The 15,514-nt window shown below is 42.1% G+C and overlaps 1 protein-coding gene across 2 annotated transcripts in view; it reads right to left on the bottom strand.

Moving 5' to 3' along the window:
• MAP4K5 (mitogen-activated protein kinase kinase kinase kinase 5) overlaps positions 1 to 15,514 on the bottom strand; it is a 109,037-nt gene that overhangs the window by 51,577 nt on the left and 41,946 nt on the right. For both annotated transcript variants that reach the window (XM_087952444.1, XM_087952445.1), the window contains exon 3: positions 9,388 to 9,445. In XM_087952444.1, coding sequence (XP_087808570.1) covers positions 9,388 to 9,445 — 58 coding nt within the window. The remainder of the gene's footprint in view (positions 1 to 9,387; positions 9,446 to 15,514) is intronic.

The following is a 15,514-nucleotide window of genomic DNA, read 5'->3' as shown; positions in this document are numbered from 1 at the left end:
TTATAATTGTAATGATAACATAACAAAAAGGATTTAAGAAATAAGTTATAGATTCACCTGTAACAAATGACTTTAATTGACACTAATAGAAATGTACACTACTATGAAAATGTTGCAAAAATGTGAGATCATGTTTCTCTTTTTTTAAAATATTTTTTTGAAACTTTCAATAAACATTATTAAAAAAAGAAAAGACTAGAATGTTTGAGATTTGTTTTTTACAGGTAGTCCTCTATTTACAACAGTTCATTTAGTGACTATTCAAAGTTACAACGGCATTGAAAAAAGGGACTTATGACCATTTTCATACTGTTGCAGCATCCCCGTGGTCACATGATCAAAATGCAAACACTTGGCAACTGACTCATATTTATGATGGTTGCCATGTCCTGGGATTGTGTGGTCGCTTTTTGCAACCTTCTGACAAGTCAAGCCCATAGGGAAGCCACTGAACAACTGTGGCAAGAAAGGTCATAAAAAGAGGCAAAATTCACTTAACAACTGTCTTGCTTAGCAAAAGAAACGTTCACAAATGAAGGCGAATATACGTATCCCGGGATCCTGCCAAAAAAAAAAAGGGGGGGGGTCAATTGTGGTCATAAGTCTAGGACTACCTGTGTTTGGAAAAAAGATAAATGGGGAATAACATTGCGGGCTTCAGAATAATGCATTTCAAAGACAAAGTAGACAGAGATAAGCGCTTCTCTCTTTTGCAGCCCGGAAGGTATGAAAAATGGAAGCTCTGCTGTTTAAACTATGGCTTCTTCCCTCACCTTTCTACAGTTTGTGCTCTACCCTTGTGTCTGTAAAATTCTACATATCTTGACAGTACCCTATAAATAACCTAGAGGGGAAATGATACTACCATGTCAACTTTGCTATTATGCAGACTTTCTTTTTAAAGTATGAGGTGCTGTGGGAGGATAGGAGGCCCAGGTCTGACTGGAAGCCACAAACCCTGATGTGGAAGTTGTAAATCCCACATCTGTGCAAGAGAACAAGCAGTCGCTGATGGTTAATGCAGATAAGATGGCCCAACCACATGCAGAGACTCCGTTGAGACTCTCCCCCCATTACATTTCCGAGACTTGTAACTGAGGAATCTACCTCTTTAGCTCAGGCCCAACCAACAAATAAACTGGCTGAGAATCAGCTCTGGAAACTCATAAATGACAGACACAGATCTAAAGCCAAACACACAGATAGCAGGCTACTAAAATGACAGCAAGCTATTAAAATAGGTTTTAAGAGGGAAGACAGGATACTATGCCAATCTCCAGACCTTGCTTTTATTTCACTCTTATCGTTGGGAAATATTACACAGCATTCTTGCTGTAAAACCAGCCTTATTCTCTAAGAAATTCAGCTAAGATCTTGGTCTAAACCAGTGGTCGCCAACCAGTGGGCCGGGGACCACTGGTTGTTCACAAGAAAATGTTGATGGTCCGCAGAGAAATGTCACCCCAAAGCACCCCCCAAAGTAATTAATCCAGGCTGCGCGGGAACACAAGGTTGCACTGCCCACATGGCCCGCAGGAACACAAGCGACGCATTGTGAACAACACGAGGTAGTGAGGGGAGGGGGGAAAGGGCGGAGGGGGGAACTTGCCCCACTCGCCCCACGCACCTGGCCTGGCCACCCGGCTGCTTCTTGCTGCTTCTTTCTTCTTCTCCTTTTGGCTGCATGCAAGGAAAGCAGCAAAAGTCTTTCTTTCTCTCCCCCAAACTCTTCCAGAAATGAGTCTTTGGGACCCTGCAAGGCATCCTGCTCCAAGAGGCTGCGCCAGTGTGACAAGTCTCACAAAGACTCGTTTCTGGCGGAGTTTGGGGGAGAGAAAGAAAGACTTCTGCTGCTTTCCTTGCATGAAGCCAAAGTCTCTCTCTCTCTCTCTCTCTCTCTCTCCCTGAGATCGGAGCTGGAGACGGTATCCTGCGGTCCCAAATAAGGAATGATCGATTGGTAGGAAAACAGGTTGGGAAATTTTCCTGAAAACTTTTTTGGGGATTTTCCCAGGGTCTCTGGTCTGCGGGATTTAAAATTATGACTTTGGTGGTCCCTGAAGTCCAAAAGGTTGGCGACCCCGGTCTAAACAAAAAGTGGGAAGATGCAATACTGCTCTTCTTTATGGTGGGGGGTTGCTCATCACAATGTCCAGGGGACAGGAGAGTAGGGCTTGCTTGAGCAGGATGGCACTCAAAAGGAGCTACCTTACTCAAATATGCATAGTAGTGGCTGGCCTGTCCTCACATTTCTTGAGAAGAATCAATTATTATTGGGGGGGTTTCCCCTGTAGCATACATTATGAAGGTTCTGATAATGAATGTTATGGTTGCTACTGACCAGTAGAAGGCACTATGTGATTGGTCAGTGCTTTCTGTTGGTCAGTAGCAATGATAGCAACTTACAGAAGCTATAGGTCAGGGGTGTCCAACCTTGGCAACTTTAAGACTTGTGGACTTCAACTCCCAGAATTCCTCAGCCAGCTTTGCTGGCTGAGGAATTCTGGGAGTTGAAGTCCACAAGTCTTAAAGTTGCCAAGGTTGGACACCCCTGCTATAGGTTAACCTTCTGTTTTGCTATATGCTCTCATACTAGAGAAAATTTTGTGAAATAGTACAAACAATAGTAAAAAAGAAGGCATACTTATATAGCTTCCTGCAAGATGACCTCCCTTCCTACAAGCTCTGGCAGAGAGGCCAAAACAGCTCTATAGCTAAACACACTGTATAGGCATCAAGTGTGAGTTCAAATCCCATTAAAGGATCAAACAATACGGAAGATATCAACCCCTGGAGACACCCAATAAGGATGACAATATTTGTGTGTTATTTCTTACTGGTCAATAGCTACTATAACAATACATGTTAAACTATATCAAAGTTGTTTTAAGGGAGGAAGTCTTGAGGCTTCCAATATGAGGTCTGGACAGCATATCAGCAGCTTTATAATCTGAGGGTGCATTAAGAAGAAGAAAAATAACCTGTTTGGGGCAATCAGTAACAAACTTTACAGTAACATTGTTATGCACAAGTCATGCTCATCTCTGACATCTGGGAATGATGTATGATTTTCCTGAGCTGTGTAATCAAAATCTCAACCCGCATATTGCAAAAATGCCATAAGAATTGACTGGTGTTTTTTTCAAAATAGGTATCACACATGGAATTTTGGTGATCTGACAGACGCTAAGATGAAGCCTGAAGCTTTTGGAATTGAAAAGTGTTCCACTGTAGATGTGTGTTGTGGATATATGCACATTGAGGCACATACAGATATGCTGATAAAGAAGAAAAAACAATGTTTGCCTGAGAAAATTATAAGAATGTATAGAATGCCTGAACAGGAAATAAAATGAGAGAGGATAAAGCAGAATTGCCACCAAATTACCTTACTTATGAACACCAAAGATAACCTTCTGTACTAAATTCAACTTCAATTTGCTCAGTTTCTCATTCTTCCATTGTGATATATATCTCAACTCTTATCATTCTGATATTTTCTCTCTGTTTCAGGTATTCGTTAGATTCATAGCCTAGCTTTCCTCCAAAAGCACAAGACACACAAACCATACATAACACTTATCTTGTTCAATCAATCTCCCTCATTCCCAACCACTCTCTTGCAATAGCGACTGGCTTAAAACCGTCCAGTGAATCTCTGTTGCTGATGGAAGATTTGAACTTGGGTCTCCCTGGTCCTCAGATATTATGCCAGTGGAAAACCACAGGTGGGAGAAACTACTTGGTAATGGTTACAAAACTTATTTTCAGTCCATATTTTAAGAAAACATTGGACAAACTCAAACTCGCTCTGCTTTAACTTCCTGGAGTATATGAAGGGAAAGGAAAACATAGTTAAGCTTTCCAGATTCTATTGCTAAAGCCTACTTCAAATAAAATAGATCTCCAGCCATTCTTGAAGAATCTATTTCCTGAACTGGACTACTTCAAAGATCTCATAACACCAGATTTTTTAATAAGCACTTTTTATAAAATATGCTCATTTTTACATATGTGTTTCCTCAATATACAGAGGGTTTTTAAAATCAGTTTTCTTCAATATGTTACACATTTGCACACCTTTATCCAATAGATTTTTTAAGCACACGTTTTCCTCATGTTGAAAAAGACATTTGAATTTCCTATTTTTAAGTTACAAACCACATCAGTAACTTTTAAAAAACTTCTTGACATACAGGTTTGAGGAGTTGAAAATATGTCAGATTAAAATGCAAGCTAAAAAGATCTGACTTTTCTAAAGTTAAACTAGTGGTTTGTCAGCACAATTCTGTGTTTACATAATAACTAAACCACATTATAGTTGGTTTGGCTGTCTCCACTGAGTCCAAACTATGACTCAGAATTTAGCTGAGTCCTTTGGCTGCATTCTGTAATCAAAGCTTGTTACAGGCTACTTGCTCTACCCAGTCTGATGTAGCTTCTTAATTCAGTGATTAATATTCTACTTGTTAAGCACTTCTTAGTACCCCAGAAACACAATGTGGGATAAAGGAGAGGCTATGAAACAGAATCCTTCATACCTAAACAATGGTTTTTGCTCATGTTGTTTGCTGATAATAATAAACTGGAAGTCTCAAGCAATACAAAGATTGGTGAGCTATTTGGCCTTGACTGCAGAGGGAGCTGTTGCTAAGGTGATTAACTTGATCTTTTACCAGACTTTCATCAGATTTGTTTCCCAACTAGGTTCAATGCTAAAACAGCATGTCATACAAAAACTGTCAGCATCAACTCAGGCTTTTCTCTATTCCCACTTTAGGGCATTTCAGGTAAACGCAAAGAGTTTGCCTTCTACATGTAATACTTGGGCCCATCTTCTAAACATTGCCCCCTTAAATCTTTTGCTCAGGCAAAATCAATTTTAATCAGCTGCAGCTGCTTAAAATAAGTTTTAATTCCAGTCAGCAGATGGCAATTGATTGTGCATGCATCCTGGCAAATACCCAACCCTTGTAGAATAGAAGCTGCTAGCAGAAGGACAAATCAGCAGGCCTGTTTGACAGCCTAGGAGTGGGTGGTATTTGGATCTAAAACATCTTTGCTCCAGATCTGAATACAGAGCACTTCTATGAGAAACTGTTTGACTCATAAAATGCCCTCATCAGTCTCTGCTCAGTTCAGAAATCCTAATTCAAGCATCACAGACAGACTGGATTCCTAAACCTCTGACTTAATCAGGGTTGTTTCATTCTCAAATTATTCTTATCATTAGGAAGTTTTTTCCTAGCATTTAATCATAATCTGCCTACGCTTCTCCTTGAGACAGTTCCATTCCATCTGGGCACTGAAAGAACCATGTATATACATGAGTACTCTTCTTACTTCCTCATTTTTCTCCTTTAATGTTGTGGCTTTGGGACAGTAAGACTAGGGATAGAAACTATTTTTCTTGCAGTTATTCTTTTTCCACAAGCAAGCTGTTCTGTTAGGCCCTTTGGCTGAAAAATGAAGTAAAATTTTAGAGACTAAATATATAACAAATACATTTTTTTCAGACTAAACATATAACTACTGTAAAAATAATGAAGTGTTTATCTCCCATTCAATCAGAATGATGTTCCAAACTACTTTCTGAATGAACTGAAGGAGTCTGTCATCCCACTCAATCTGCATAGCTGCAAGACATGGTTAACTGATTGGCACTGCAGCAAAGCCAAAACCTCAGCTAGTCTGCAACCTTGGGAAACATCTTCTCCAATGCACCTCTACATCAGGTGGCACCATTCCCTATGCTCCCCCACCCACTGCAAAACACAGTTTGCCTACCACACCCCCAGTCTGGTTTCACACTCAGTCAGCAGGTTGCAGAACTAAAATGTTTGCAATCAACAATAAGTAAGGACAAACCAAAGGAAAATAGACAGGATTTACAGAACATTGAGAATGGTTTGTAAATTAAACAGATTATGATGTCTTAAGGTTCCGTATAAAACCAGTAAGCCCAGCATTTGCCCCTAAGGCCAGGTCACTCTGGAGGCCTATAGTCTTGGAAATGGTGAACTAAGTGCAATGTTCTTACTAAGTGATTTTACACAAGCAATCCGAAAGGAAAAAGTGTGAATAAGAAATGTAATGAACGTCTAAAAATAGGATTTCGATGCACTCAAGGTTGACTCATCCATTCATTAAAAACAATTTTACTAGAATGTGTTTAAATATTCGTTATGGCATGAGATATATAATTAAAATGGCAAATTTTGGGTTTATGTTTTTGATATAGATTTTGGTTTTAAAAGGTCTTTAAAATGGGAAGAGATGGAAAGACATACACAAATACAACCACTGTGAAATTGTTATTCATAAAAAAGTGAACTCTCATGCTCTTAAAAACAAAAATGGAGAGACAGTGTTATTTGATTGGGTGGCCACTGCAATTTCTGATTGTTTATTTAGTGGTCCATGCTTCTTGAAAATTGAGAAACATTAATCCAGGGTCTTAACTCATATTAAGATCCAGATGTTGTGCCCCTCAAAAGAAAACAATCTGAAATTGTTAACAATGTTCTGTATTACACTGGAAAGAAATCTGATTTTCTTTAACTTTAAAAAAATGTGATTGCAATGGACTGCAACTAGTAAGCCATGTTTAAAAAAAAATCAGGGCAATTCAGTCATAACAGATAGACAAAGTAGAAGATAATAATAAAACAGAAATTGGAGGAACATGGGGTTTGCTCTCTGTTTAACAAGTTCCCCAAACCCCCAAAACTTTAATCTTAGACTGTCTACTATTGACCTTACCCCTTTCCTAAGAGGTCTGTAGGGGGCGTGCATAAGCGCACCAACGTGCCTACGTCCCTGTCCTATTTTTTTCTTCTTATATGTATCCATTTCATGTATTCATAACTATGTTTATACTTATACTAGTTATCTTATAATTGCTTGATTTAATAAATAAACAAATAAACAAACAAACAAACAAACAAATAAATATTCCAGACTAATATTTCTCCAAAAATGTGGCACAGGATATCAAACACTAGAACTGAAGGGAGGGGCACATTTAATTCCTGTTGAAGTATCCTTTAAGTTTTGGTATCTGACCTTTGTTCAAAGACTGGCTCTTATCCCAGGGTTACTGCTGAAAGAAATAAACTGAAGAAAAGGGCGAACGGCTCCGGGTTCTTTGGAATAAGAATCTGATGAGCAATGTGATTAAGAAAACCAATTCATACTTCTGGTTTGAAGGGATCGTGCGCGGTTTCTGTCTGGGCTCGCCGCTACAGCGCCCCGAGCCGTTTCGGGGCTAAGCCACCTCATAGAGGTGGTGAAGAGGGGGGAGACCGCCAGCAGGGTCGAGGAGAGCCGCATCTCTCCTCCTCAGCTGGCCATTACTCCCTTTCCCGAAGGCGGTTGTAGCGGTGGTCAGAAATGGCCACCACAAAGAAGAACTCGACCGGAAAAGAATGTGCAGGAGGAAGATAAGAAGTGAAAGTTTTGGCTGACCGGGTTAAATTGTGAAAGCAACAACCAAGGTACCCTGGAATTTAAACTTACAAAAAATAACATCGCTCCCAAAGAAGAGTCGGAAGCAGCGAAGGAAAGTGAAAAGGAAAAGGTTTGGCTTTTTTTCTTCTTCTCTCTCCTTCCCTATACTGACAACTAAGAGACTTAAATAAGAAATCGGAAAAATCCGCTTTGACATTAATAGGCAATTAAGCTGAAAATAAAACAAAATGCCAAAGGGATAATAAAGATTTCTGGACATTAAAAACTTTCTTTTTCATAAGCAGGAAGGGAGAGAAAAAGAATAACGGCAGGATCTGGAAGAGGGAGGAGACTGCCTGGAATTAAAAAGAATCTAAAGTAAAACTTCAACAAGACTTCTAAGATACATTTTAACTGAAACTTTGCAACTAAATAGTAACCCCAGGAAGAGAAAGTGAAAAAAAAGAGCAAAAAAGAAACAGCTTGTGTGTATTTGGATTATTTGGTGATCTTTGGATTTTTGGTTATTATATTTGAATGACTAAAATCAGTCGGGTGGTTGTTTAAAAATTTATACAACGGCACCACTTCTGGATGAATTGAAAATGGAACTTAAAAAGTACAAAGAAGATGCACAAGAAGGGAAGGGTTCTTTTGGCTTCGTTTTTCAATTCTTAGAAATGGAGATTTGGAACTATGAGAAACAACAAGAAAAGACTGCAAAACAAGAAGACTGGGACAAAGAAGAAGCCATCTTTAATGAACAAGTAATTCTATGTGGGGAAGAAAAAGGAAAGGGGGGGAAAGAGAATGGAGAATTTAAGACTTAAAAAAACAACCAAAGAAAAGAAAAATAATTCGAAAAATAAGTATAATACTGGAAAGCAACAGAAAAGGGGAATACAGAAGAGAGAAATAGAGGTAGAGAGACAAGGGGTAAAAAGGGAAGAGAAAAGAAGAGAGGGAAGAAGGAAAGGAAAAGAAGTTACAAAGGTCCGGAGCAAGATATAGAGAAACAGGACCTATTTAGAGATAATGGGTGAAAATCTAACTGAAAAAGATATTCTGTAAAGGTACATAAGATTGTATTGTTATATTAGTAATAGAAATAACTTTAGAAAATTGGAAACAACGTATGATTAAAATGAGGGATAAAATAGTTAGTGTAATTTAGTGAATTGTTTGTGAATAAAATAAGTGAAATAAAGTAAATGAGAAAATTGAATTAGGAAGGAACGGGAACATTTTAATTAGTTAATGTCTTATAAAATATAAGTGAAGGGGGGGAATTAACTATGGAAAGCTTATAATTGTTCCCATAGAAGTATGATATTTAATTGAAAAGTAATGTTAAAGATGTTAAGACTTTAATGAATATTAATATTAATGCTAGAATTGAATTGGAATGGAATGTTGTTTTAATTATATACATTTATATTTTTTTTCTTTTTTTAAGAATACAGTGTGTATTTTAAGAATGTACCAAGCAGAATCCGAATGGAAGTTATGTATTATATTGAATGTTACAACTTTAGGGAAAAGATATAAAAGTGTCATACTCCAATCAGTAACTACAGGAGAAATTTTGTTTAATGAGAAAAGATAATAGATAATTGAAACAGGACAGACAAAAAATATAAATACAATGATTTGAATTGAGATGAGATAATTAAAATAAAATTGAGAAAATTAAAAGAGGGGAGAAGCTGTGCAGAAAATGTAAAATGGTAATAAGATATGGAATAGAATATAAAAATGAGCATGAACCTGAATTTGTGTCTGTACAAAGAAATGCAACCTGGGATTATGCTGCTTTCAAAAAAGATGTTTTATTTGTATTTTTTTTCTCTTTGTGAAAACTCAAATAAAATTTACAAAAAAAGAAAAAAAGAAAAAGAAAACCAATTCAGTACCATTAGAAAATAGAGAAAAGCTTACCTTGTTCTAGTTTGATAATTTTAACTGCAGCCAACTCGCCATTGTGCACATTTCTGGCCTACAGAAACAAATATGAGAATGAGATGTAAGTCAACTATGGATATAGGTTTTTCTAGTGCAAGCCATGTTACATAGAAAGCAAACATAATTCTTTCCTATTGACGCAGATCTGCTGAAATATTTGAATTAAATTATAGCTACCCATAACAGTTTGCTATAATATTGGTCTGGATCAGTGGTGGGATTCAAATTTTTTTACTACCGGTTCTGTGTGTATGACTTGGTGGGCATGGTATGGCTTGGTAGGCATGGCTTGGTGGGTGTGGCAGGGAAAGGATACTGCAAAATCTCAATTTCCACGCCACTCCTGGGGGAAGGTTACTGCAAAATCCCATTCCCTCCCCATCCCACTAACCTGCTTTCCAGCTCCATTCTCCTGTGCAGGGCAACAAAAGAAGACCCAGCCAATCAGCTGGGACTTGGGAGGCAGAGAATAGATGGGGGCAGGACCAGTCAGAGGTGGTATTTGCCGGTTCTCTGAACTATTCAAAATTTCTGCTACCGGTTCTCCAGAACTGGTCAGAACCTGCTGAATACCACCACTGGTCTGGATTATAGATAACCTGACATGTTTGCTGTATAAATCTACTCACTGTATAGTTTAATGTTATGGGTGAAACAGACCATTATGGCTTGATCAATAAACCATAATTTTAAAATGCTAGCTTAGCATTATCATAACCAAATCTGTGTATTCCATATTTGAGACCTTTCATGGCAGCTGCAATGTAATAGATTTTTGCCACATGGACCTTTTGTAAATCATGACGATCTACACATTCCTGACAGACCTGTTTACTCATTTGTAAGTTTTAAAAATCACTCCACATAGCTGCATGCAATGTGTCAATGTCCTTATCATAAGATGATGTAGAAAATTAAAAGATAGCCACAGAAAGAAAATGCTAGTTTATTCTGTGATCATCTCCAATATTTTTTCAAAAATACTTGCTTTTTTAAAAATAACAGAGTTGGAGGGGACCTTGGAAATATTCTAGTCGAACCCTCTGCTTAAGCAGGAGACCTATATCATTGCAAACAAATGGCTATCTCTTCTTGAATACCTCCAGTGATGAACCCCTATAACTTCTGAAGGCAAGCTGTTCCACTGGTTAATTGTTCTCACTATCAGAAAATTTCTCCTTAGTTTTAGGTTAGATCTCTCTTTGGTAAGTTTCCATCTGTTACTTCTTGTCTTGGCCCTCAAGTTCTTTGGAGATTAGGGTTGTCTTCCTCCTTTTTGTGACCACCCCTCAAATATTGGAAGATTGCTATCATGTCATCAACTTCTTTTTTGACCAGAACTGGACACAGTATTCCAAGTGTGGTCTTACCAAAGCAATAATACTAATATTAATTTTAATGAGTTTTTAATATTAAATAATACTAATTTCCCATCAGTATCCAAACCTATTGTTTAATTTTGCAGAAGATTTGATTATAACTTTCTATTTTGTTCCTAGAGTTTTAATTCACTTTGAATCTGTTATTATTAGTTGTTATGTTTGTTTGCTGTTCCAACATTTCTATTTTTAACAGGATCATTATTCTTTATTACTCATCAGTTATTTCTTTAAAGTTTAAACAGATGTTAGCTGTTGTTGAGGTTTTTTTTTTGCAAATAAATAAGATAAGATTGAAAGACTACAGGGTCCCTTTTTTTTTAAGGGTTGTACTTATTTGTTCTAGCAAATATTAAAAAAACTACTGTTAAAAAGCTTGCAAAATATGCAACAATTCATATTGTCATTTATATCATGACCAATGCTGGAGAGGTGGAGCTGCAATTAGAGCCATCTTTTAATTGTGGTTGCAAAATGGAGGGTGAACCACAAGTTGATGCACTCCCTTTTCTCAGACTCTGGGGAATTCCCCCCTTCACTAAAAGTTAAGTATTGCATTAGTTGACTGTAAGTAAGGCTAAGAACAATTTCATATATAGAAACAGAAAATTGATGGTAGAAAAAGACTAAACTCATATCTACCGTATATACTCGAGTATAAGCCGAGTTTCTCAGCCCATTTTTTGTGCTGAAAAAATCCCCCTCGGCTTATACTCGAGTCAGATTCCCTCTGAAAAAAAATGGTGTGGAGTCGCTGCCGCCGGAGCGCCCCAGTCCCGCCGCCTCGGGAAGGGAAAGGCAAAGCGCTTTTGCCTTTCCCTTCCCGGCTGGGGCTGTTGGGAGTCGCTGCCGCCGGAGCGGCCCCAGTCCCGCCGCCTCGGGAAGGGAAAGGCAAAGCGCTTTTGCCTTTCCCTTCCCGGCTGGGCTGCTGGGAGTTGCTGCCGCCGGTGCGTCCCCAGTCCGCGTCGCCGGGAAGGGAAAGGCCACGGCTGAAGGCCGCCGCTGGAGCGAAGCTGCGCGCAGCGCTGCGCTAGCATCGGATCAGGCGCGCCGGACGGTTCCGACCGAGCCCGAGCGTCGTCTTTGGCGCCCGCCCAGCGCCACGGAGCTCCCTGTACCGGGAGAAGGGAAGACCCCCGGGCGGGGCAGGGAGAGGAGCTTCTCCTGCCCGCCCCTCTTTCCGCGCCCACCGGTGTCCCCGCAGGGCGACCCCCGCCCGCAGTCGCCGCCGCTTGAAAGAGACGGGCCGGGGGTGGGTAGAAAGGCGCTGGGCGCCCTTGGAGGAGAAGGTCCCGCGTTCGCCTGTCTGCCCGCGGATGTCAGTGGAGCTTTGCCGCTGCTTCATCCGGGGTCTCTGGGCAAACACGTCCACCCGAGTGGGGCTTGTCGCCTCCGGCACGCAACGAGCACTGCCCTCGGATTCCCTGTCCGGTTGCCCCCTTTTGAGGGCGATGGCAGTAAACTGTTCCCGTAGCAGCGGCTGCTCCTCTTTCCCGGCTGGGCTGGTGAACGAGGCTTCGCAGGGCACCTTCGGCTCAGCAATTCTCTCCGCTGGAGCGGCTGGTCCCGGGAGGCCGGCCCCTCTGCCCGGAGGGGCTGGGGGGAGGGGGCTCCGGTCCGGCCTTCCAAAGCCGTGAATTCGTCCCTCTCGCTGATACGCCTGAGGCGCCCCTGGTTGCCTTGCCGGCTGGTTCCTCCGCCACAGAGCGAAAGACGTGCTTCCCTCGAGGAGAGCAGGGATGCGGGTCCTGAGGCAGCCAAGTCCCCCAAATGCTCGCAGTCCCACCTGCCAGCCGGACGGTCGCCGCTCCCCTCTGGACTCTGCCGGCGCCTGTGCCCTCCAGAAGGCAGGAGGGTCACCCGGGTGGTTTTGTTTTTAGCAAACCTGAGAGGAGCACCAGGGTGGGGAAAAGGGAACACGTGACTACGCAGGAGCTGTTCTGGGATTCTTTCCTGCTTCTTGTGCAATCTCACGCCCTCCCGAGAAGGGACACCCTGACCCCCATTTGGGACTTGCGCCTGACAGGGGCCTGATGGACCCCAGAGCTTTGGAAGTCATTCATTCTTCCAGGCTGCACATGAAGGACATGAAGAGCTTCCAGGCTCTTGAGAAGGGGGGGAGAGGCCAGCCTGATGAGGTCTCTGCTCCATCTGACCCTGGAGTAGTGGGGTAGTTGTGATTGCAGGAAGCCAGGCAACAAATTACAACTCTGGCCTGGCGGGTTGATTCAGACCGCCCTGAAGGAGGACAGAACCCACGTGAAGTTGTGATAACATTCAGAGCCAAAAACAGCCCCCACCCCTCTTCGGAGAACCCAGTAGTTCCCACCAAAGAGAGGGCGAGGGTGCAAAGGCTGGTCTGAACACAGCTCAGATCTGGCTTTTTAATCAGGGCCAGGGGAGCCCCCTGAAATGCAGGTCCTGGGCCGCATCCTGATACTTTCCTTGGTGCTCTGGGCAGAAGTAACTGGCCTGCTTCAGTCACAGTTCAGCAGAACACCCCACTAAGTACCCCAAGGTTTAGTGAACCATAAACCACTGTTGGCTCCAACAAGGGGACAGGCCAGGAAGAAGTAACTGGGGTTTAGTAAATCTAGAATCATTTTAATCCCAATCCAGATTGAATCCATACAGTCCAAACTCTGCGAAGCCTTGTTCACCAGCCCAGCCGGGAAAGAGGAGCAGCCGCTGCTACGGGAACAGTTTACTGCCATCGCCCTCAAAAGGGGGGCAACCGGACAGGGAATCCAAGGGCAGCGCTCCTTGCGTGCCGGAGGCGACAAGCCCCGCTCGGGTGGACGTGTTTGCCCAGAGACCCCGGACGAAGCAGCGGCAAAGCTCCGCTGACATCCGCGGGCAGACAGGCGAACGCGGGACCTTCTCCTCCAAGGGCGCCCGGCGCCTTTCTACCCACCCCCGGCCCGTCTCTTTCAAGCGGCGGCGACTGCGGGGCGGGGTCGTCCTGCGGGGACACCGGTGGGCGCGGAAAGAGGGGCGGGCGGGAGAAGCTCCTCTCCCTGCCCCGCCCCGGGGGGGGGTGTCTTCCCCTTCTCCCGGTACAGGGAGCTCCGCGGCGCTGGGCGGGCGCCAAAGACGACGCTCAGGGCTCGGTCGGAACCGTCCGGCGCGCCCGATCCGATGCTAGCGCAGCGGCTGCGCGCAGCTTCGCTCCAGCGGCGGCCTTCCAAGCCGTGGCCTTTCCCTTCCCGAGGCGACGCGGGACTGGGGCCGCTCCGGCGGAGAGAATTGCTGAGCCGAAGGTGCCCTGCGAAGCCTCGTTCACCAGCCCAGCCGGGAAAGAGGAGCAGCCGCTGCTACGGGAACAGTTTACTGCCATCGCCCTTGTTAGGGTTTGGGGATTAACCCCTAGAAGAGTATTGCAGCAGTAGTCAAGCCAGGAAGCCAAACGAGAGTGGAAGGGCCCCAGAGTATACACACACTGAACACAAACACTGTTTGTAGTTTAAATAGTTTTTAATCCAGTTAGAGTTTAAGCATTGTCATTCAGTCCATTAAGTCATTCACAGTATTTCCATCCAGTAAGACTCACTAGTATAGTCCAAGTTAAGAGTCCTTGCAATATCTTTATCAGCCGATAAAGATATCTTCTCCTCCTCCGGTTTCACTCTCCAGAGAAACAAACGCTGGATATTCAGTAGAATTACGCAGTAAATCAGCAAACAGTAGCAAACAATAACAGTTCAGTCACAGGCACTCACAGTCAGTAATCACAGTTAGTCACAGCAAGACACAGTTAATCGCAGCAGCACACAGTTACAGTCGCAGCAGCACACAGTTACAGTAATCTTTCCAGCTTCTAATGCTTCCTTATATAGTAACTTCTAACCGCACCCTTAATCGGCTAATTGCCTGCTGCATTGTGCTTAAAGTGATAAGCACTTAAACCATGATATCTAAGTTTTATATATTTATTCACCCAAACCATATTTGGTATCAATGTTATACCTAACATACTCCCCTTTTGGGTGAAATAAATATATAATACCTTTACAATCTAATCCCATATTTTTCACAACTCTCCTGGTGCTTAGTGGCACCTTGGGCTTTAGTAAAATTATCAGCTAAATTGTCCTCCGACATACAGTACTCTAGCTGAATCATCTTACTTCTTACAGATTGTCTCACGTTTAGGTATCTTAGATCTGTATGCTTGCTCCTTGTTTTTACTCCAATATTTGTGGCCATTTGAATTGCTGCCTGATTATCTTCATATATAATTATAGGATAATCTACAGTTATACCTATATCAATTAACATTTGTTTATACATTATTAATTCTGTACATAACAATGATAAACAGGAGAATTCTGACTCCATAGTAGACAAACTTATATGCTGTTGTCTTATTGACTTCCAGCCTATTAATGTCTTACCCAGCATTATGGCTGTTCCTGAAGTCGACTTTCTAGTGTCTCTTTCTGATGCAAAGCTAGCATCTGCATAAGCACTCAAAATTAAATCACCCTTTGGTTCTAAATACAATGAATAATTCATTGTCTTTTTAAGATATCTTAATATCCTCTTAGCTGCAATCCAGTGTCTTTCACATGGTGCAGAATTGAATCTAGCCAACTGATTCACGCAGTACGATATATCTGGTCTAGACCAATTACTAATATAACTCAAACTACCAATTAAAGATTGATAAATCACCTTATCAAACTCCGGGCTTTGTACATCAGTGTTGCTAAACTCCTGACTCA

The sequence above is a fragment of the Notechis scutatus genome, chromosome 1, assembly GCF_049901735.1.
Source record: "Notechis scutatus isolate UNSWTSFEM ecotype Mainland chromosome 1, rNotScu1.2, whole genome shotgun sequence".
NCBI lineage: Eukaryota > Metazoa > Chordata > Lepidosauria > Squamata > Elapidae > Notechis > Notechis scutatus.
The sequence above is the reverse complement of the archived record's forward strand: the minus strand, read 5'-3'. Positions and strand labels throughout refer to the sequence as shown.